We start from the raw sequence: 22,132 nt of genomic DNA on the forward strand, positions 1-22,132 counted from the left end.
ACATTTTCGAGATTGGGATAGGTTTTCACCCGACAGTGACAATATGCAAAATTCTACATCTTTAAAAAAAAAAAAAAAAAATCATTAGGCTACCTGAAATCCATCATTCACTATCTCTAAACATTTTGAGGATCAAGTCTGTTCAGTTTCCTATTATCCTTTAACGAGTACTATAACTTGTTTTAATTGTGTGTTTTCAATCACTTTGTAAGGGTGGGTGTCACTTATTTCAAATGTTGGATGTCTCATTGTTGAACTCAACTCTATAATGTATGCATAAGACCTGGCTTTTTACAGCTACAGTTAGTGTTTATTCAGTGGTCTCATGGCTCCACCTAGTGGAGCCATGAGACCACTGAGGAGTTGTGTAAGTGTTAAGTGCATGGACACTTTGCACCATGTGTGTCAGCATGTACTGTGAACCAGTGTCAACAAAATGCCTGTGCTTTTATTGTACTGGGCAAAAATAATTCTGATTCTTTACTTGTACCTCCAAGCTGGTACCAACTACATTGCTCCTGTCCAGTGGCCTATTGATCCAGATGATTGCTTGCTGTACAGCCAATTGTGGTTCAGTACAAATGTCAACACTCTTACATGATTGGTTATTGATAGGTCATGTTGCCCAGATGCTCGGGCATGCAGGTCAGGTGAACTGAAGACTCTAAAAATTGCCCATAGGTGTTTGTGTGCAGTATATGATGTAGTATGTATAGTGATGTGTAAGTATTTATAATGGTATGTTAAGCCCTTGGAGACAGGCTATATAAATAACCTAGACTATGTTCTCATCACTTTACAGCTAAGTGGACCAAAAATTTCTTTAAAGCATCATCTAGTGGACAATTCTCTAAAAACTACCTGATAAATGGAGAAATCAGTTCATGGGTGTGTGTGGTGCCTTATAGCCCCAGTATTCTCAATGTAGTCTGCACAAAACCATATCTTTTTCTAATTTAATTTTGATTAGATATTTCATTATCTGCTTTTACTGTGGAAATTAATTTGACCACTACGAAGAGTAGGTTTGAGTAAGTATTTAAAATCTCTTGAGGACATTATGTTTCTGTTAAAGTAAATTGTAAGCCTTCTTTGCATCTGGTGGAGCGAGTGTCAATCATTTCTGTAGCTGGAGCAAGTGTAAAAGTCTCAAGTACGTTTTTTCCTCTGGTTGTTGCCTTGTTATATGAAAACAATTGTCTGTTTACTTGATTAAGCCCCTCCCCTTAGCTTGAAGAGGAAAAAATGTTTTTTACGCGCTGCCTTTCAAAAATCAAAAACTTGCTTTACTGCTTTACTGAATAAGTCAACTCAACTCTAAATTTAGACATTGGGCAATGTATTAGAATATATAAAATCAAAAGAGTGAGGGAAACACTCATGTTACAATGACCCGATCTAGTGTGAATAAATATATATATATAATAAATACTCCATAAAGGACACAACAGTGAGGTTCAATTGACTTATTTTATTGTCTGAGCATCTGGCACATGGTTTAGCAAACAAGCAAAACTTGTACAATCAAGTGTGCGGTCAGTGAATCTACCCAAAGCCACTGAGTTGATCACAAATAACAACTTGTGATTAAACACTGATTCATTCAGTTGGTAATTGATTGATTGAAAAGCTACTCTCACACAGTAGTGCTACCATGACAAATTACATATTGAGGGTAGTTAAAATGTAATTTAAAAAGTAGTTTGTTTGGTAAACTAGTTTTAGAATGGTTACCCTGAAAATGACAAATCATTTACAACTCATACCATGATGTCACGCGACACAACAAAACATTCACTGTCACATTTTCAAACCAATCATGAACTGAGCCGGACAATCCATTTTTTTTCACGAAGAAAAACCTTGTACCTGCAATTTTCATGTTTCTCAGTTAAAATTAAAGTTTTAATCATTTGTGTTGAGCAGGTTTTACACAGGTTTTGAAACTGGTTAATAATAACATTGTATAATTTAAAGAATACATGGGCGGCAATGGGGAAATAATCATTAATTTCTTCATTTATCTTGAAAAACGTCCTCTTTAGAGATACATGATGTTCACTGACAACAGTTATACAAAATACTGCATTTCAACTTTCAAATAAAATAAAATGTTTCAATGCCCACAGAAACCCACACATGTACAATCATGTAAAGATGAACTCTTTCTCAAGACTCATCTGAAGAGTTCTGCTCCAAAATAAGACATCCACCATTAAAAAAGACACCTACTGTTACAAAATGGTTACACAACTTCAAAATATGATACTACTTCCTGAAAGATAAGTAGGTAAGAGTTACATTTTGTCTGACAGATGTACAGACTGGATGCTCTGTATCTTAGAGATACTGAATTATCAACTACAGCATTGTGGAACAGAGCCAATCATAAAGACTAAAAATTAAAAAGAAGAGGATAAAGATGGCAAAGTGATATAATTGTTTTCCGTCTCCACAGAAGGAATGTCAAAGAGTCACATTCATTAACTGGCAGATATTGGAGCAGCAGCTAGTTTACAGTCTAATGGCCTACAATAGCCTCTTCCTGACAATCACACTGAACTCAGTAATAGAGGTGAGTCAGTTTACTGGTTAAGCCGAGGCTTCAGCGGGGTTTCCTTCAGGTTTTTGCAGGGGCTCATACCACAAAGGCTTCTAGCTCCTTCCAGCCCCCTAGACTTTTTGGAGCTGAAGGAGCCTTATGGGCTCGACATTCGATGTCACAAGCGTTTGATTAATTTTCTTTTGGCATTTTCACCTTTACTGGACAGTTCAAAGTCAATAGAGACAGGAACGACTGGGAGAGATAGAGGGGGATGAAATGTGACAAAAGTCTTGGGCCGGATTCAAACTCTGGACGTCAGCGTTTACATGGTATGTGCCTTAGACCAGTGGTTCTCAACATGGGGTCCGGGGACCATCAGGGGTCCCTGAGGGGGTTCCAGGGGGTCCCCAGCAAATTGATAAATTGTTAAACTTCATCATTATTTCATCTACAAGAAGTTAACACAATTAAAGAATGTAGAAGAATGACTGTTTTGATCATAGTTTCACTGTTATCTCTTTACCTGCAATACAGACTGTCATGGAATTCTGGACAAAATCATATCCAACAATAAAAATATTCTCTTATCAAATGGGGGTCCGGGGCTCTAATGTGTACTAAATTAAGGGGTCCATGATTTGACAGAGGTTGAGAATCGCTGCCTTAGACCACTGAGCCACCAAGACACCCCGCAGTTCATTCATTTTTAATGAGAGGCGAGCAGCAAACGAAGATTCGTGGGATCTTTCCTGGCAAAGCAAGACGCGATGCATGAACTTGGGAAGTTTTGCGCTTGTGCATGTGAACGCCACAGACTAGGACATTTGTTGACCAACATCACTGGAGGTTTTTCAGCATTTTTTCTGTGTTGGTAATTGCAGCATGGAGGAACAACTAACTGTTGCAGTGGCTGATTTTCACAAGTTACTTGACATATGGAAACATGTCTGCTGAGACATCAACAAAAAGGCAGTTTGAATGGAATGAACACACACAGACATGCTTCTGGTTCACTTGTAACAAGTAGACAAAATAATATTTCAAATAACTGAAGCAAGAGTCTCCACAGCAGTCCATGGCTGATTTTTACATGCAGTAGACAGACATATACTATGATTTGATAGTAGATGAGGTAGCTTAGAAATGTAGAACAAATGAAAACATAAGTAGTTACATTTGCTGTTTGATGTTTCACTTCTTGGCTACAAGTGGAAGGATTGTTGTTGGCTTCCACGGCTCCCAAATCATCGCATCTATTAAACATATTCACTCATGGCACTGTACGGCGCTTTGGATAACAGTAACTAAATGTCATATGTTAAAAATACAGAAATCTTCTCCACCAGACAGTTCACAATGTGGGAAGTAAATTAACATACAGCAATTCAGAATGTAACAGTATTCCTTTAGCGATGTTCAACGGACTGGATGTAGCACGTGGAGCCAGACTCAGATGATTCAATAAGTTTTGCTGCTCCGTAATCTAAACTATTTCACTTTGGTAGATCATTTCCTCTTTTTTCAACTAGCACACCTCTACAGGAGTATAAAAACCTACTTCTAACACATATAATATTTTGCTCAGTTTGTTTCATTCTTCCTTGTTTTCTTTCTTGTCTTTTTTGTCTGTTCTGAGGTGAGACATTTTTTTATAAGCCCCTTTTTTTTCTATAATCTCATGTGCACAAATTTGTATTTTTTTCTCTTCTTTCTGTATTGTTTATTGTTCATAACTGTGCAGTTGGCACTTTGCTTCTGCGTTTCATATTACTATGCACTAGACTAAACTAAACTAAACCGCTAATGATTGACTTAACATTTGAAGCCAAGCGGCCACTCCATCAAGTGTCGACTGGTTTTGAAAATGGACCAGGATGTTCTAGAAAACAGAAATTCGAATTCTAATTCAGACCAGGTGTGTTTAGTCTGCAGTACTGTACGTCAATCGAAGTAGTAATTCTGCACAAAGATAGCGTCGATGCCTCTGTAGATAGGAGAGAAGTTGTAGATGAGAGCCCTCTCTTCCTCCACGGGACTGGAGAAATGGTGGTGATTCTTCATGGCTGGAGGAGGGGAAGAGTGGAAGGAAGGAAGGAAGGAAGGAGGGTGAAAGGAGACAAGAGAGTGAAGGAAAGGGGGAGAAAGGGATCAGAGAGAGAAAGAAAGGGTTTAGAGAGGGAAGGCACAGAGAGAAGGAGGGAGCGGAAGAGATTGACATAAAATTGACAGAACGAAAGAGTTTGGTGTGGAGAGAGAGGGAGGAACATATAGATGGAAATGGGGAGAAAGTGGGAGAGAGAGAGAGAGAGAGAGAGAGAGAGGGAGGAACATATAGATGGAAATGGGGAGAAAGTGGGAGAGAGAGAGAGAGAGAGAGAGAGAGAGAGAGAGAGAGAGAGAGAGAGAGAGAGAGGAAAACATATGAAAGTAGTAGAGGATATAAGGGACAGAAATCACTCATCACACACACATTCGCTAGACTATGCTATACACTCACAATTACTATACTTGTGAGGATTTCATTGGCTCCCTCTCCACTACAGGTCTACCACTAACCGTAAATTAACCTTAACTTTAACCCTAACCTAATCCTAATTTTAATCCTGATCATAAACCCAAACCCTAACCCTAAAATAGCCCTTAAAGAAGTGTCCTCATATTGGAGAATTTCCCTCATCTTTCATTTGGCCCTTATAAGTGTAAAAACACAAGACATTTGGTCCTCATAAGTCAAACACAAGACATTTGGTCCTCATAAGTGTAAAAATACAAGATATTTGGTCCTCATAAGCCAAACACAAGACATTTGGTCCTCATAAGCCAAACACAAGACATTTGGTCCTCATAAGTACAAAAACACAAGACATTTGGTCATCAAAGTGTCACACCAACACACACACAGGAACCCCATCTTACCCTCGGAGATGAAGAAGCTGGCAGTGTAGAAGGAGGCTCTGACAGCGGAGCTGGAGTGAACCATGCCGGGCTTGTCTATCCACTCAAAGGGGCTTTTCTCCGGATGCCACTGCACCGCGTAGAATGGATACCGGTAGGCTGGGTGGGGGGTGAGGGGGTGGGGGTGGAGAGCAGACACACACTCAGCAGACCAAAACACCAGAAACTAACTCATCTACTGGAAAAAAGGACCCTCAAACTAAGTCAGAATCAACATCATCATCCGAATCACTGTCATCAACATTACCATCACCATCCTTAGAAAGATCTTCATTCTCATCATTAGAACATCATCATTTTGTCCTTTATCATCTTTATCATCATCAGAATAATTAGCATCATCTGCATCAGATTAAACATCATCATTGTCACTATCATCATCGTCATCAGAATCACTTTATTCACCAAGTATAATAAATGTACAGGGAATGTGGTGCAAAAATGTTGAGCTTTACGGTTAAAAAATGTCATTACCTGAAATTCATAAATTTGTAAGTGTTAAATTGTCTTTGATCCTTTAAAAAGTGTCATAACCTGTTTTAGTTTTGTGTTCTGAATCATTTTACAGTGTCACTTTTTTTCAGAGTGGATTTCTTGCAGCACAGGACCTCAGTTTTGCCTGTTGGAGTCAATTTTTATTCAGTGGTTTCATGGCGCCGTCTAGTGGACAGTACCTTAAATGGTAAATTCATAGTATGTGTTGCACCACGCGTGTGACGTCCTGATGTCCTGTCAACATGTGTGTTGATGACAGTTGAGAAGTAAATTTTTGAGAAATGCCATGAAGTGTACCAATTTTGTACAAAATAGCCAAACTCTTCCTAACTATGGCTCTACTTTTGCCCATACAGGAAAGAGCAGTACCTTCCATGGTGGAGATGAACTCCTTCTTTCCATCGTTGTTGGTGGACAGGATCTTGTAAAATCTCTTCAGCTTGGCATTACGGCTGTAGTTCTGTTGGTCCAAAGACACAGATATTATATGATTATAGTTGTCACAGTCGGTAAATGAGCTTCCATGTGCTCTGCTCCCTCTGCATGGAACAACTGGAAAATGGGTTTGCAAAGCTTCTGGGAGACATTGGTCACTGCTGTTGACTGATGCGTGGCACTTCGTTGCTAAAAGTTGAAACCTCTTTTTACCTCTAGAAAGAATCAGATCAGCATATCTTTTCCATTAAACTGCTACATTTTGGGCATTTTGCAGATGCTTATGCAGAAGGTCCAGAAAGAGCTGGCAGACCAGTGGATCTCAATCTCAATCCTGGTCCTCGGGAGTTTGCACAGAGTTAGAATGACAGACATTCCTAAACCATGTGTTAACTGGGAACCTTTCTTTTCAGTACCTATTTCTTCTTCACGCTGCTTTCAATCATGATGGCATGGTGGCCAAGTGGCAAGGTGTTGGTCTCGTAAATCAAAGATCATGGGTTCAATCCCCATCCATGCCTTTAAAAGTTTATGCGAGTCCCCTGTACACCATGTGAGCACAAGCTAGAATTTGTTGTTGTTCTTCATGGAGCGATAGAAGAAAGTAAGAAAGCTTAATGAGTAGATATACATGGGCCAGCAGTCTGGCTTAGTGGTTAGCATGCCTGTCCCATCATGGTTAAGTTACAGGTTCAAACCCTGCGACAGTGATGTGTCTTGTTGATGTTCACTAGAGAAAGACACTGACCCCCCTACTGCAGTGGTTCTCAAGCCTGGTCCTCAGGAGCCAGAGCCCTGCTGGTTTCTGATTACATTCACCTGGTGTCCCAGGTCTCATTTAGCCCCTGATTACACCAGGTGAATGTAATTAACTACCACCTGAAATAGAAAACCAGCAGGGCTTTGGCTCTTGAGGACCAGGCTTACTCAAGTCAACATCAACAAGACACATCACTGTTGCAGGGTTTGAACCTGTAACTTCCCCATGATGGGACAGGCATGCTAACCACTAAGCCAGACTGCTGGCCCATCTAGCCTTCTATTTCAAGTCATTATATTTTCTTACTTTAGTCTATCGTTCCATGAAGAACAACAACAAATTCTAGCTGTGCTTGCATGGGGTAGCGGGGACTCGCATAAACTTTTAAAGGCATGGATGGGGATTGAACCCATGATCTTTGGTTTACGAAACCAACGCCTTGCCACTTGGCCACCACGCCCTCACGCCTCACTGCAAGGTGAAGAAGAAATAGGCACTGGAAAGAAAGGTTCCCAGTTAAAGCGTGGCTTAGGAATGTCTTTCAGTCTAACTCCCTGTGACCAGAAACATGCCAGAAGTTTGGACATGCTAATTTGATTCCCTCATCACAGAGTGAACTTTTTATCACATGGAATTCATTAAGCATCAGTTGGCTCGTGGCACACATATCTGAGAAAACAGACTACTTTGACTCTAACACATGGTGAATAATGTCTGTTTTAACACGTCGTTTAGCAGGAGGAACACCCTTCCCTCCTTAAACAATTACCTTTGAGGTGCCCTTTAGCAAGGCCCTTAATTTGCAATTGCTCCATTGGAGTTGCTCAGTGCAGCTCTGCTTGTGTCCATAATTTGAGGGACATTTTCTTGACATAAGTGTGCCTTATTTCAGAAAGTGAAACTGCTTTGGGAACAATTAAAGTCGTCTCATCCAATCAGCAGATTTATATTCACTTATTTTTGGAAGAGAAGAGAAGAGAAGAGAAGAGATAAAGTGAAGTAGGTAAACAGGAAAAATAGAAGAAGAGGTGAAGATGGATGGAAAGTGTATTATAAAAGTTTTGATCACTTTATTATATATATAATTTTTACATTTAGCGTTGTTATTTCTGTAAATCTATCAGAGTCAGCTGGGTTAGGGAATTCACCACCAGTTTTAGTTCTGAGAGCATCCGTCTCCATTTTGCTGAAATGCATGTTATCTGTGTGCCGTCCCTCTGATTTGCATAGGACCGGCCCACTTTGTACTGAAGAAACACCATGACTGATGTTGCTGTGGGCCAGATCAGGATACGACTTTGAGTCAACAAAGCTACAGGAATATTTACTCTTTGAATGTTTTTCTAGTAGGATTTCTATAAAGGAGATCCCACAAGTTTAATGTGTAAAGTAAATTTAAAGCTTCTGTTGGTTTGTTTACATTCAGAAGTAGCTATTTTTGTTTCCAAATTGGGGGTTCAACAGGTACAGCATTGTATGTAAAGCTCACAAGCAGTGTGTTTGCTGCACCGGATTAAGTAGTTGAGATCATTAGTTGTTGATTACGGCAGTAGAGGAGATACCTGAATTAGAGGCCAATGTAGAATTGAAGATTTTTGTTTTAAATTGTATATGTCTGCAATTTGTGGAAACTGAGACTTTCTCATTGTCTCATTGCTGGCATAAAAGTCATTGAAGTTCTGAGCCAAATGAAGAGCTTTGCTTTCGACATAAGAACATATTTGAGGATTAAATTATTCTTCTAGCTAAGTCAATGCATGAATTAAATTTTTTGTTCAGTGATTCTCTTAATTACACACTGTGCTCCCACAGCACTTTGGTGTTACCAGGTGGAGTTTTTAAAGTCAATTTAGTTTAATTTACTCCAATCATGCATACCCACCACCTCCAATCCAAGCATATAAAGCGCTGACACGCATGTAGAATACTATATACTACTGAATTTCAAGTAGTAATGATTTTTGAAACTGTTAAATGTTTTAGAGTTGAACCTTTCACTTTCCACAAATTTTAAAGGCATGGATGGGGATTGAACCCATGATCTTTGGTTTACAAGACCAACGCCTTGCCACTTGGCCACCATGCCTGGGACAGCATGATGTCAGCACTCAAAAAAGAGGTTTCCTTAATTCACAATTGCTCTAACGAAGTTGCTCAGTGGAGTGGAAAATGTTTGTGAAACAAGTGACATAGGGTGCCTTATTTCAGAAAGTGAAACTGATTTTGAGACAAGTGCAATGATCTCACCCCATCAACAAATTTTAATGACTTGCTTATGGAAGAGAAGAGAAGAGAAGAGAAGAGAAGAGAAGAGAAGAGAAGAGAAGAGAAGAGAAGAGAAGAGAAGAGAAGAGAAGAGAAGAGAAGAGAAGAGAATTAGTATACCTACTACATCTGTGGCAGTTGGTGATGTTTACTTCTGAGAGAGGAGAGGAGAGGAGAGGAGAGGAGAGGAGAGGAGGAGAGGAGAGGAGAGGAGAGGAGAGGAGAGGAGAGGAGAGGAGAGGAGAGGAGAGGGGAGGGGAGGGGAGGGGAGGAGAGGAGAGGAGAGGAGAGGAGAGGAGAGGAGAGGAGGAGAGGAGAGGAGAGGAGGAGGAAGTACCTGCAGAGACAGACTCCAGCTGTGGAAGTTGGAGGTGATGTTTTCCTCAGCCAGAGACAGCAGCAGATCCCTGGGAAAACTCCGGAACAAACGACTGGACTGGGCCGCTAAAGGATGGACACACACACAAACACACAAACACACACACCGAGTCATGAACAAGACAGAGATTGACAGACAACAAGACAGACAACAAGATTTATAGTGAGAAGCGAGTGAGATCTAGACATTGAGAGAAAGAAAGTGAAGAAAGTAAAGAAGAAAACCAGGGGAAGAGGTGAAGATGGACAGTTTTGAGTGCATCTATCTCCATTTTGCTGAAATGCATGTTATCAGTGTGCCGTCGCTCTGATTTGCATAGGACCCGCCCACTTTGTACTGAATCAGGATACGACTTTGAGCCAAGAAAGCTACAGGAATATTCGTTCAGTATTTTTCTAGTAGGATTAAGGTCAATGTGCAAAAAAAAAAACGTTAAGATTCAGTTGATTTGTTTTCTTTCAAAATAGTTGAGTAAATGTACATTATGGGAGTTGATACTTGAGTTACAGGCCAAGGCTAAAAACACTGAGTTTCATTACAAAAGTGAAATATTCACAAATTGTAAAGACTGTCACCTCTTCATGTCTACAGAAGTAAAACTAATACTATTGAAGTTCTGAACAAACTAAAGTCGGAACATACTTGAGGATGAAAGTATTCTACTCATTCAAAAATTTTACAAACTTTACTGATTCCGATTGGGGGAATTCTCTTCTCTCTTTCGCCCTTCGTCAGGGAGGTCAGAGGTCAGGCTCAGCTACAGATGGGCAAACGCTTGCTGTCATGGGGACTTGAACCCGAGTCCAACCACTAGGCCGCTGCTGCATCTTGATTGTAGAATACTGACTAATGAATTCCGGGTAGTCATTTTTTTTTTTCTAACTGTATAGTGTTTTTGGAGTTAAAAAGCTACAGAAATACTTGCTCTTTGAGTTTTTTTTCTAGTAGGATCTCCATAATGGGTATCCCATAAGTTCAATGTGCAAAATAATCTTGAAGTTTCAACTGGTTTATTTACATTCAAAGTATTTAAGCTAATGTGCATTATGGGAGTTGATACTTGAGTTACAGGCCAAGGTTAAAAACGCTGAGTTTCATTACAAAAGTGAAATATTCACCATTTATAAAAACTGACACCTGACACGTGAAGACTAGAGGAGAAAAGAAGAGAAGAGGTCCCCCGCCTGGTGTGAGAGGTGGGGCCACAGCCTTAGTACTGATGGAGGAAGATTGAAGTGAGAAGAAAAGAGAGCAGAAGACAAGAAACAAGAAGAAAGAAGGGCAGGGAAGGAGAGGGATACCTGGTGTGAGAGTGAGAGGTAGAGCCACAGCCTTGGTGTCGGTGAGGGTGAGCAGGTTCTTGTTGGCTGTGAGGACAGAAAGCTGCTGGAAGCCCTGGCAGGTTCCCCAGAGAGGGAAGTAGTCTCCAGCATCGTTGGCCTGGAGGGGGGAGGAGAGGGAGGGATGAGAGGGTGGAGGTGTGAGGTGTGATGCCATTTTTTAACATTAAATGATTTACAAATGACCTCCTTGAAACATTTACAAATGCTATCTCCTTACTTTAATAGAATCAGACCAGTTTCTATTTTGGATATTCCCAAAAAATCGAATAAATAAGCTAAATAAAAAATGAAATAAGCTCGATACCCCACTTAGTCACCACACATATTGTATATACTGTGTATATGTTCAGGACTCTCTTCTTTCTTTCTTCTTTGTCTCTGATGTTTGATATTTAATTCAATTTGTAAAGCTTGACTGCTGCTTGTTTATCTGTCTAAATGTCTGTATATTGCACTGCACCAACCTCACCAAGTCAAATTCCTAGTATGTGAAAATGTACCTGGCGAAAATACATCTGATTCTGATTCTAAACTAAATGAACTGTGAGAAAAGTTCTCATTCTAACAATCCAACATTTTAAAACCTTTTGATACCTTTCAATACTTTTTTGATACTTGTTGATGCCATAAAATACCCAGCTCAAAGATGGGATGTACTCTGTATACCCAGAAAAAGGGAGCGGATACCAAGAGTATCCTAAAAAAAAAGTGTTCTTTAAAAAAAGTGGCAGGTTAATTTAGTGACCAGCCAACATGACCTGCTGACATAAAATGCTAATTTTCCGCCCTGCATTTGAGATTTGAGATTTTGAGATTTCTGATGAAGATAAGACAAAGAACAAAGATGTTTTAGTGGATAATTTCCCTTGCTAAGACACAACTGTCCTAATCAACAATACTTGACTAGGGACACTTCACATGACTAAGCCTAAGCACTTAGTACATGTCAGCCATATTCTGATCTGTGACTAGTTTGGGTCAAAGTAATAGATTAATTAGGTAATTTATGGTTACCTAACAGGACATACCTTTTTTCAGCATGACATCATCTCACTTTTAGTTTAGTTTAGATTCACAAATGAGAAAAACAGAGATGTCAGTCATACAAGTCGAGGATCTTACCTTCAGAGCCAAGTCATAAAAGATCTTGGCGGCTCGGCTGAACTGAGACGTCTGGAGGTCTACATCTCCTCCTGGGAGCAGCACCCTGAGGAGACATTTACATTTACATGCAACAGTAGAGTAAGTATAAATCAGTAGATTACCAACATTAGAAGCAAGCCAGAGCGAGGAAATGCACAGATCGAAGCCACAGACAATAGATAACATTTCACTGTTGTCTAAATCAGTGTCTCGTTTTAAATCACATCTTATTTTTGTCTGATGATTTGCTGTTTGTTTTCATTTAATATTTTTTCTTGGTGTCTCATTTTAAATGTATGTATGTTTTCATTTTATTATTAAAAAAAAATCTCTTCATTGTGAAGCACTTTGTAACTGTTTTGAAAAGTGCTGTAGAAATAAAGTTTATTATTAGTAGTAGTAGTAGTAGTAGTAGTGGTAGTAGTAGTAGTAGTAGTGGTAGTAGTAGTATTATTATTAGTATTATTATGTGAAAACCTCGTAACTCCAATCAAAGTTGAAGGATTTCATGCTCCTCCATGGATTGAGAATATTCTACACCACTTGTTCTGATAAAAATGTTTCAAACCTCATTGGATAAACTGAGAAATGCATCCTGATCAAGCTGAAAACAAGGCTTTTATTCTTAGTTTCTGAAAAGCTGACATTTTGGAGATACAAGGTTTTTACACGACAGCGACGATATGTCTCTGTCCCTGGGATATTTATGTATAACAGAGGGCTTTCAGTTGACATAACACACCCTCTGGCGGCCATATTGGAGGTCTTCAGCTGTTGGCTGTGAACAGCTGCTTCTGTTTCTACACATACAACTTGTCTGTCTCAACAGAACTGAAAAGTGTCTTTTTAAAGCTGTAAACTGATCATTTCACCACTGACACATCTGATCCATTTATTGTTTAGATAATGCCAGCTTGTTAGCTTGAAACCATAGTATCTAAGTCAGTTAACCGTCACCGTCTGAGAGGCACAAAGCCCATCAGCGCTGTCTGTCAACGCTGCGACAGACAATACAGCTGATAACATTTACAGAGCTGAAGAGAGAGCAGAGCAGAAAACAACACAACCACAGTCAACTCACCCATTTATTGAGTAGAATATCTTGGCATATTCTTCTTCTGTGCGATTGATTCTGGTGAACCAAAAAAAAAAAAGCAGAGAAAGAGAGATAAGATGGTTAAATACACAGTTTATATACACAAATATCCAAGGCACTGAACCCCTTCCTGCTCATTCATTATAAATCACTCTGGATTAAAGCGTCAGATAAATGTCTACAAATAGGAGGATTTTAAGCGTGGTGAAAAATTAGCTTGAATAAATACGAATTTAAAAGTTATTCATCAAATGGAGGAAATCTCAGCACTAAGGAGATATTGAGTGTGGAGGGATGGCTCAGGGCTTGTAGCCTTTTTCTATCAATATTCATTTACAGGACAGAGAGGGAGGGAGGAGAAGGAGAAGGAGGTGTGGACCAAAACACTTGTTGTTTCCTAAGTACATCAACTACAATCAGAAGCAATCAGAAACAACTTTATTAACTATGAAGAAGAAGTAAAGGAGGAGCAGGCAAACACTCTTTCGTATTTCTCTAGCAGGATTCCTATAAAAGGAATCCCACTGAAACTGTGAAATATAAAACAGTCAGAATGATTCTCATCCGTACTCATGGTTTTTGCTCTCTGTCTTCTTCTTTTCAATTTTTCATCAGACTCTACACATTTTGGTGCGTTACTGCCATCCTCAGTTCTTTCAATGTATTACATTTCACTCTGACAAAACGTAAGTCTGACACCTGTACATGCAGGTGAAGCTCTGACAAACACATCCGAGGAGTGTTTTTTTCAGAGAGAAGGACATGTTGCACCCACAGTCACAAAGTCTCTGTGATATCATTTGTACACTTCAGTCCTCTCTTTCCTCCCAGGATCATCTGTAACTACACGCTTCATCCAGTCGCCCCCTTTCATTCCACAGTGGCCATAAAGGCAAATAACCACCAATATAAACAAAATTCAATCATATTTTTTAGAAAAGCATTAATTTATGATTTTTTTCCCTTTATAGTCCCAATCCTCATATATCTTACAACACTTTGATACAGCTGACTGTGATATATACTATGAATTAATGTCATGAAGATTTATGTCAGCCTAAAAAGGTAGATAAACTATTCTGTAAATAAAAACACGGGTGAACTCAGTTTAGGTGGAGTTACTCTATTACATCCCTGCATACACACACACACACACACACACACACACACACACACACGCAAGGTCATTCGAGGACGAGTGATTAGGCGTTTAACAGTTCCTGCTCTCTAACATCTGATTATGTGGATTCTACATGTTGGTGACACAATCCATGGTGAAACACATGTTGCCACCCAAAGTCTTCATCAGATGTCAGATCAGTTCTTCCTGTTGCCACACATCCACCTACCAGCTGACTGTGCTCTTATCTCCCTGGGCGCGTGAAAAGAGAATATCACACTGCAAAAAATGTCCATCCTAACAAGTCTTTTGGTCTCATATTAAGCCTTCAAATCTAGAGAAGAAGAAATATTCTGCCAAGGGGGTGAGATAACACTTTCCAAAGCAGTTTCACTTGTTTCAGGAATCGTCTAGAAATAAGTGTCAGTATCTGTCAGAATAAGGCAGAATATGACACTTGATTCTAAAAGTTTCTTGAAAGAAGTTGATTTGCATTGGAAACAAGTGAAATTATCAAACCCCGCTGGCAGATTTTTTCACTTGTTTAAAGAAAGATAAGATTTTTTTGGAGTGCAATCAGCACTATATTGGTTCAGTGGGACGCCCCTCTATCACTACCAGTTTTTGGAAAAATTAGCAGAGCTCTCCAGTGTTTGATTGGGCCAATAATGGAGGGTTTACCTCTTGTTTTGTTGCTCACTTTCAGTTTCAGTCTGATGTTATTTAGCCAAACTAGAAAAACGAGTTCTTTGCCTGCACCTACTGAGGTTTAATTCAACAGTGAGATTATTTCTGCCGACAGGGCGGCTCTGCCTCCGAGAAATGTTTGCATAACTAAAACATAATCTTCAATCATTACAGCATCAAGCCATTATCATCGTCATCCTCTCTCTCTCTCCTATCTGTCCTATCACTCTCTACCGCATGCTGTCTGATGAAGCTGATATGTCTTAAAAACAAGTTGTCGGACACTCTGAGTACAGGAGGGGGACGGTGAGTTTCAAACCTGCCGGTGTAGAAACAGGTTTTTTTGCAGAGAAAAAATATCTTTCTGTTGTTTCTACCATTTTAAAATAGATCCCATATTTACTTCCCACTTCAATACTTCCCATAGCCGACTCAGGCTGTGCCACATTCCCATACCTGATCAGAAATTTGAGCGGGAGCTGAAAAGCACATCACCCTGTTGTCACTAATTATTACTTAACTTAATTTTAGGGGGAAACTGTCAAAGGAAATACATTTTACTGCTCCACTACCAGCTTGTTGAATCTGAATAACTCCAGTATTGGGCACAACCTGGGCCTTGTGTCTGGTTCCCCTACATTACGGGGACCGACTTGTGTCTGGTTCCCATACCTCATTGGTTTATGGGTAGTTGGGTTGTGTCAAGTTCCCATGTCTGATAGGTACCACCAGGAGTCATATTTAGTTCCTCTGCCCTCTATTGTCCGGTTCCCGTTACCTGATGGGCACGGCCCTGGCCCCGGCTCCCTCCAGGTATTTGATGTAGGAGGCAGCGATGTAGGAGGAGCCACGGGCAAACTGGTCTCCTGGGAGGTTTTCCTGGGCCAACACGCCTAGGGAAGAGAGACAAGTTTAAAGTTTAAATTTGTTATATTTTTGGTCTTTGTGATGAATGCATTTTTTCCTGAGAAAAAATGCAGCCTTGGCACATCTTCAAAAGATGATCCAATAAAAAGCTTATAAAAGCTCATGAAGTGAGAATAAAATATCATTCTGTAGTGTCAAACTTCACCGTTCTGCAGGTTTACACCTGAAACAGGAGCTCATGAGTAGGCATCGCTTTGTCTCTGGGGGTTGTGAGTCAAAAAAGTTTGAGGTTGAGAACATCTGACACTGTTGACACCGTTTCTTCTGCATGGGAGTGAAACATAATGCTAACACTCGTGCTATTTTGTTCAAAACCACAAACCATGAGTCCTGGTCTTGGATTGGGAACCTTCTCAGAGACCTGACCACAAAGATACAAGCCGTTTTATTCCAAAGTGAGATATCCACCATTTGAAAACACTGACACCTGTTCTTATAAAATATTTTATTGATACAGCATTGATCTATGTTGGAAAGTAGGGAGAGAAGGGCAGTTTTATTTGATGGGAGGAGTGATTGGAGTGTTGATAGTATTGGTTGTATTTTTTATGTATTCCTCCTGGTAGGCTACAGCAAGAGGTAACCATTAAAGATATAGACTACTGTTTTCCAGGAAGCAAAAGTAATGGGATTTTGATATAAAAATACAAGAAAATGAAAAATAGTTTATACTTTTGACATTTATTGTTAAATAGTTGTATATTATGACATAAGGTGAAAAAGTGATTTTTCATGTCATCGTGGCTTTAAATCTTTATGGCCCCTCCAGGCACTGAACAGGTGACCTCGGCATTATTAGCACCAAGGCTGATGAGGTGTGAGATATTATGGGTCACTATCAGGGACAGTGGAGGGTAAACACACCTAAACTTAATGTACCCCACCCTCCTTTTTATCTACGGTATCGAGGTTACCTGCCTTTTCAGGCTGATAAAAGTCTTTATGGGGCAAATTCAGAGTGCAGATCATAGTAAGTATTATGTAGTATCAAACTGATGCAAGTTATATGAAGTTAGGGTCTTTTAATGGAAATTGCACAATTTAATGCTCTTAATAAAATGTAATTGATTTCTCTTTATTTTGGTGATTTTTTTTGCCTTATGATGACCAACAACTGCAGTTCATAGTTTACCACCTTTTTATTTGCCATTACATCACTGGTTTCTATTCAAGTTATGAGTCAAATCAAGATCTTTTCTTACAAAGTGGTTTTGTGTTTGAGGTTGGATTTGTCTGCGTTTTTGAAAGCATTTTTTTTTTTTTTTTTTTTTTTTTTTTTAAATGAATGCATAGTGTGTTAGAATGAAACCTCTCATATTATCTCCATCCAACACTTACACTTGTCTATTATCTTATGTACAATAAACATTTGCATTTGCCGGCTTGTATGAGACAGACTTCCTGTAAAGACTAATAAGCCATCATTGATTCCCCAGCAAGCTTTCATTCATTCACTCACATCATCATCACATCATCATCGTCTTAAATCATCATCATCATCATCATCATCATCATCCCTTCATCTCATTCATTCATCCAACTCACTCCTGCTCAGATACATGTTGTCATCAGCACAAAAAAATATATATATTTCCAGTGTTGTATGTATGTATTTCTAATGACAAATACATTTTAGGGACATTTTTTTTGTAGATTTTAAAACTCACCTCTACATACATATTCTGGAATATATGTGGAATGCATTTTTTTGCAGTATGGGGGTGTTAGCCAGTAATAACTGTGGAAAGTGAAATGATCATTCACATTGATTATGGTCCCATAGATTATAATTCAATGAAGCATATCTGTCTCTCTCTCTCTCTCTCTCTCTCTCTCTCTCACACACACACACACACACACACACACGAGACATACATAAGACACACACATACAGTATATAACAAATACATACAACAGCCTATATATAGAAACCACACACATCACATAATAGGATAATAGGAGACACACCACACATTCCACACACCGGCGACACACACACATACACACACACACACACACACACACACACACACACACACACACACACACAGATACATATCAGACACACCACACACGCTCCTTTTCTCGAACATTCTCCACGCGAATTACATAAGTACCATGATCCAGAATTAACCCCGGTCTCCCCACGGAGCCGACGGATAAAGAAACCCATTCATGCGCTTGTTGTCTTACCGATGACGGGCCGGTAATTGAGCTGCTGGAGGCTCCCCGCCGCCACGGACAGAGGCGGACCGCACAGACAGGCGGTCAGCACCGCGAACACCGCTGCAGCCGGCCGACACATCCAAAACACCCGGCCGGCAGTATGACAGAAAGACGACTGCGAATGACAGATGTGGCCTGGGTCTGAGTATTAACCTGCAGGATGACAGGCAGCGGCACTCGATTGGTTTTAAAAAAAGGGGCTTATGGGGGAAAATGACTATAAAAATGGATGCGGTTTAAATTGATCCCTTCTAGGTGATGATGCTGTGATGTAAAGGTGATTCTCCAGGCGCGTGTCCTCTCCTCTCCTCCCTCTATCATCCGTCCACAGTTATGTAGCATCAAGTCAGTCACGTGTGGAAACATCAGAGTAGGCGACTCCCCTCCATAGAAATACATCAGATAGAGCAGATTCCTCCCTCCCACAGAAATAGAGCGTATGTATAGGGACTGGAGGAGATATTAAAAAGTAGCCTATTGCTGGATGCAAGTTATGGATCAAAGTCACTGCAGCTATCTGCAAAAGTACATTTGTTTTGGGCAAATTTAGAGCAGTGCATTAAGTAGTCGTGGCCGAGTGGTTAAGGCGATGGACTAGAAATCCATTGGGGTTTCCCCGCGCAGGTTCAAATCCTGCCGACTACGGATGACTTGATTGTCTCCAAAATCTCTCTTCTGCATGTGCATGACTTGATATTGCTTGTTTCTGTTCAAAAGAAAGGATCTGTTACCGCTCCCTAATAACAGTTATATTCTGAATCCATGTGACTTTACATAGATTTGTTCTGGCATTCCTACAAGTTGTGGTGACCAAGCTGTTTGTAAAGCAGTTGCCCTTCTGCCTTATCCGACTTGTTCAACATGCTGTTCATGTGAAATTTTCAATCATGAAATTCATTTTTCCAATATATCTGATAGCAAGTGAATGCAGATATAGATCAGCTAGAGCAGTCTCCTCCCCCTTCAAAGAAATAGATCAGATAGAACAGACTCCTCTTTCTTCATAGAAAAAGATCAGTAAGAACCGACTCCTGCCCCTTCATAGAAATAGATGAGCTAGAACACTCGTGCCCTTTAACAGAAATAGATTGGTTAGAACAGATGCCTTCCCCTTCATAGAAATAGATCATCTAGAACCGACCCCTCCCCTCCATAGAAATGTTGTGCGTTCACGTGCAGGTGGGAAGATCCGACATCCAGGAATTCCAAGTGAGCTGCTGCACAGCGTTTTGTCAGAAAATCAAACCCAGAAGACAAACGTTAAACAAACATGGACGCCCTGCAGCCTAACAAGCTTATTTAACAATTTGATTTAAACAAATATTTGTTAGTCTGGCTAACTATAAATGTGTTATAAAGGTGCATATGCACGTATGTGTTTTTGTAGCATTGACTGACTGAAAACTTGATTTTTTTCGGCATGTTGAGAAGGTTAAAGGTCATGACTGCATGTGACTCGGGCGTTTGGGTTGCAAAAGTTTTCTAACTTTCCAACTTACTTTTACTTCTGACTTTGCTGTTCATGTGAAATTTCCAAGTAGGAAATTTGTGTTTTCCAATACATCCACTAGCAAGTGAATGCAGAGATAGATCATCTAGAACAGCCTCCTCCCCCTCCATAGAAATACATCAGGTAGAACATATTCCTCCCCCTCCATAGAAATACATCAGGTAGAACAGCCTCCTCCCCCTCCATAGAAATACATCAGATAGAACAGACTCCTCTGTGTGCTGGTGGGAAATAACAACATCCAGGAATTCCAAGTCAGCTGCTATTTTGTTGAAAAATCATCATTAAAAAAATACATTTCTCACTCTCATGTTTCATTGTTTGTTTCTGTTTTGTTGTTTTTCTTGTCCTGGTTGATGACCACCTCGTTGTGTCTGGCTTTTGTACACTCTGTTAACTTCAATAAAAGCTATTATGAAAAAAAAAAAAATCTGACATTTACAAGTCTGACATTTGCAGTTTAATGTTTCTCCATAAATGCAATCTCAGTCAGTTTTTCTGAAATACTGTCTATATTGAATTATGTGTCAAAACAACAGGCATTCTTGAAATATTCAACCCCCCAGTTAATTTAAAGATGAGGAGACATTTGATTCACATACATTTGTAGTCATGTGCTGTGTGTTAGTGTTTCTAGCAATTCTCATACAGTAAATGTAAAAATATAAAAATAGAGATGGGAATTCCTTGGCATCCACCTAGTCAACACAAACACGCTGCCTGCCACTGCTAGACTCAACACAGATCTGTCCAACATGTCGCATGCTGCTTGATCGCTCCACCAGCTGCACTCGCCTACTCTCGTCTAGAAGCTCATCTGAAACAAGCCTGATGACAATGTGCTGCAGATTGGCATGTTGTTGTCGAACGCCACGTTAAGCAGCACTCAAACAAATGATAATGAGGTTGCAGATGTTGAAAGAGGTAAAAAGGCCACTCTGCCCAAGGTGACAAACTGACTTCACATCTATCCAAACCTTCAAAAGTGGCCTATTGGAGGCTAACAAAGTAGGAAGCAGCTTTTGTTTCTAAGTTGTTCTTCCTTTTGTCTAAATCACACTACTCCTGTTCAAATGCAATAGGAGTAAAAACTCCTTTGTTCCCTCTGCAATAACTCTGCTTAATCTACACATGTAATTTAGCATTTTAGAGATTTGTTGTACTATTGTGTTCTGTATATTGTATGTACAGGAAACATTTTTGTACTTTTTGTTTTTTATCTTGTGCCCCTTACTGCAAGTCAAGTTTCCCATCTGGGATAATAAAGTGACTGAACTGAACTGAACTGAACTGAACTGAACTGAACTTGCACTGAAAATCTCCCCTTTCCTTTTCTCAGGTTTCTCCCCTGGAACATTCTGCACACACTGCATATCTGCTGCAAACTGTAGCTGTGTAAAGTGTGAAACATTGCTCGCCTGCAGATCTGTCAACAGAGACACTTTTATGTGTTGCATTATCTCAGTGTGTTCTCTCAGTGTGTTTACATGTATTATCTTTAACACACTCTGTTCCTATCCTGAGTAATACTGAACATTCGAGGGACAGAAAGTTTTTAAATGTACCAACTGTGGCTGATCCTGCTGATAGGAGTAGAAACTTATTCTACTGTTGCACTCACTGTCACTCTGGAGAAGACAATCTGCTAAAAGCCTAAAATAGAAATTGTAAAATGTAGTGTTAGGTACGCTGAAGCAATTTTGGAATACCTTTGTTTTTAATTTGCGTTACTTCCTTCCTTCCTTCCTTCCTTCCTTCCTTCCTTCCTTCATCTATCCATCCATCATTCAGTCATCCTTCAATCACTTACTCACTCACTTCCTTCCGTCCTTCATCAATTCATCCATCCATTCCTCACTCACCTCCTTCCTTCCTCCACTCCTCCTTCCTTCCTTCCTTCCTTCCTTCATCCATCATTCAGTCATCCTTCAATCACTTACTCACTCACTTCCTTCCTTTATTAATTAATCCATTCATCCATCCATTCATTCCTCCACTCCTCCTTCTTTTCTTCCGTCTTTCCTCCCTTCCTTCCTTCCTTCCTTCATCTATTTATCCAACTATGCCTTCCAATCACTTCCTTTCTTCCTTCCTTCCTTCTTTCCGTTCCTTCTTTCCTTCATGCATCCTTTCCATCCAATCAGTCAGTCACTTCTTCCCTTCCTTCCTTCCCTCCTTCCTTCCTTCAGTCATCCAATCATCCATCCACTCACTTATTCATTCACTGCCTTCCTTCCTCCCTTCCT

At 39.9% G+C, this 22,132-nt stretch overlaps 1 protein-coding gene and 5 non-coding genes across 6 annotated transcripts; 3 read left to right on the forward strand and 3 right to left on the reverse strand.

Moving 5' to 3' along the window:
- Positions 1-3,548: 3,548 nt before the first annotated feature.
- Positions 3,549-18,653, reverse strand: LOC139930543 (gamma-glutamyl hydrolase). Its single transcript, XM_071923740.2, has 9 exons — positions 18,344-18,653; positions 16,002-16,116; positions 13,402-13,452; positions 12,300-12,384; positions 11,136-11,274; positions 9,793-9,899; positions 6,365-6,455; positions 5,462-5,599; positions 3,549-4,608 (listed from the first exon to the last, which is right to left on the reverse strand). The coding sequence occupies exons 1-9, from the start codon at positions 18,453-18,455 to the stop codon at positions 4,487-4,489; spliced, it is 960 nt and encodes a 319-aa protein (XP_071779841.1). The 5' UTR covers positions 18,456-18,653; the 3' UTR covers positions 3,549-4,486.
- On the forward strand, positions 6,880-6,951 carry trnat-ugu (transfer RNA threonine (anticodon UGU)). The gene has a single exon. It is a non-coding gene; the product is annotated as a tRNA-Thr (tRNA).
- On the reverse strand, positions 7,579-7,650 carry trnat-cgu (transfer RNA threonine (anticodon CGU)). Its single transcript has one exon. It is a non-coding gene; the product is annotated as a tRNA-Thr (tRNA).
- LOC139930544 (U7 small nuclear RNA) lies at positions 8,509-8,563 on the forward strand. The gene has a single exon (XR_011785472.1). It is a non-coding gene; the product is annotated as a U7 small nuclear RNA (small nuclear RNA).
- Positions 9,205-9,276, reverse strand: trnat-cgu (transfer RNA threonine (anticodon CGU)). The gene has a single exon. It is a non-coding gene; the product is annotated as a tRNA-Thr (tRNA).
- Positions 18,654-18,939: 286 nt separating the features above from the next.
- Positions 18,940-19,021, forward strand: trnas-aga (transfer RNA serine (anticodon AGA)). Its single transcript has one exon. It is a non-coding gene; the product is annotated as a tRNA-Ser (tRNA).
- The last annotated feature ends 3,111 nt before the right edge of the window (positions 19,022-22,132 follow it).

Source organism: Centroberyx gerrardi, chromosome 5 (genome assembly GCF_048128805.1).
Source record: "Centroberyx gerrardi isolate f3 chromosome 5, fCenGer3.hap1.cur.20231027, whole genome shotgun sequence".
NCBI lineage: Eukaryota > Metazoa > Chordata > Actinopteri > Beryciformes > Berycidae > Centroberyx > Centroberyx gerrardi.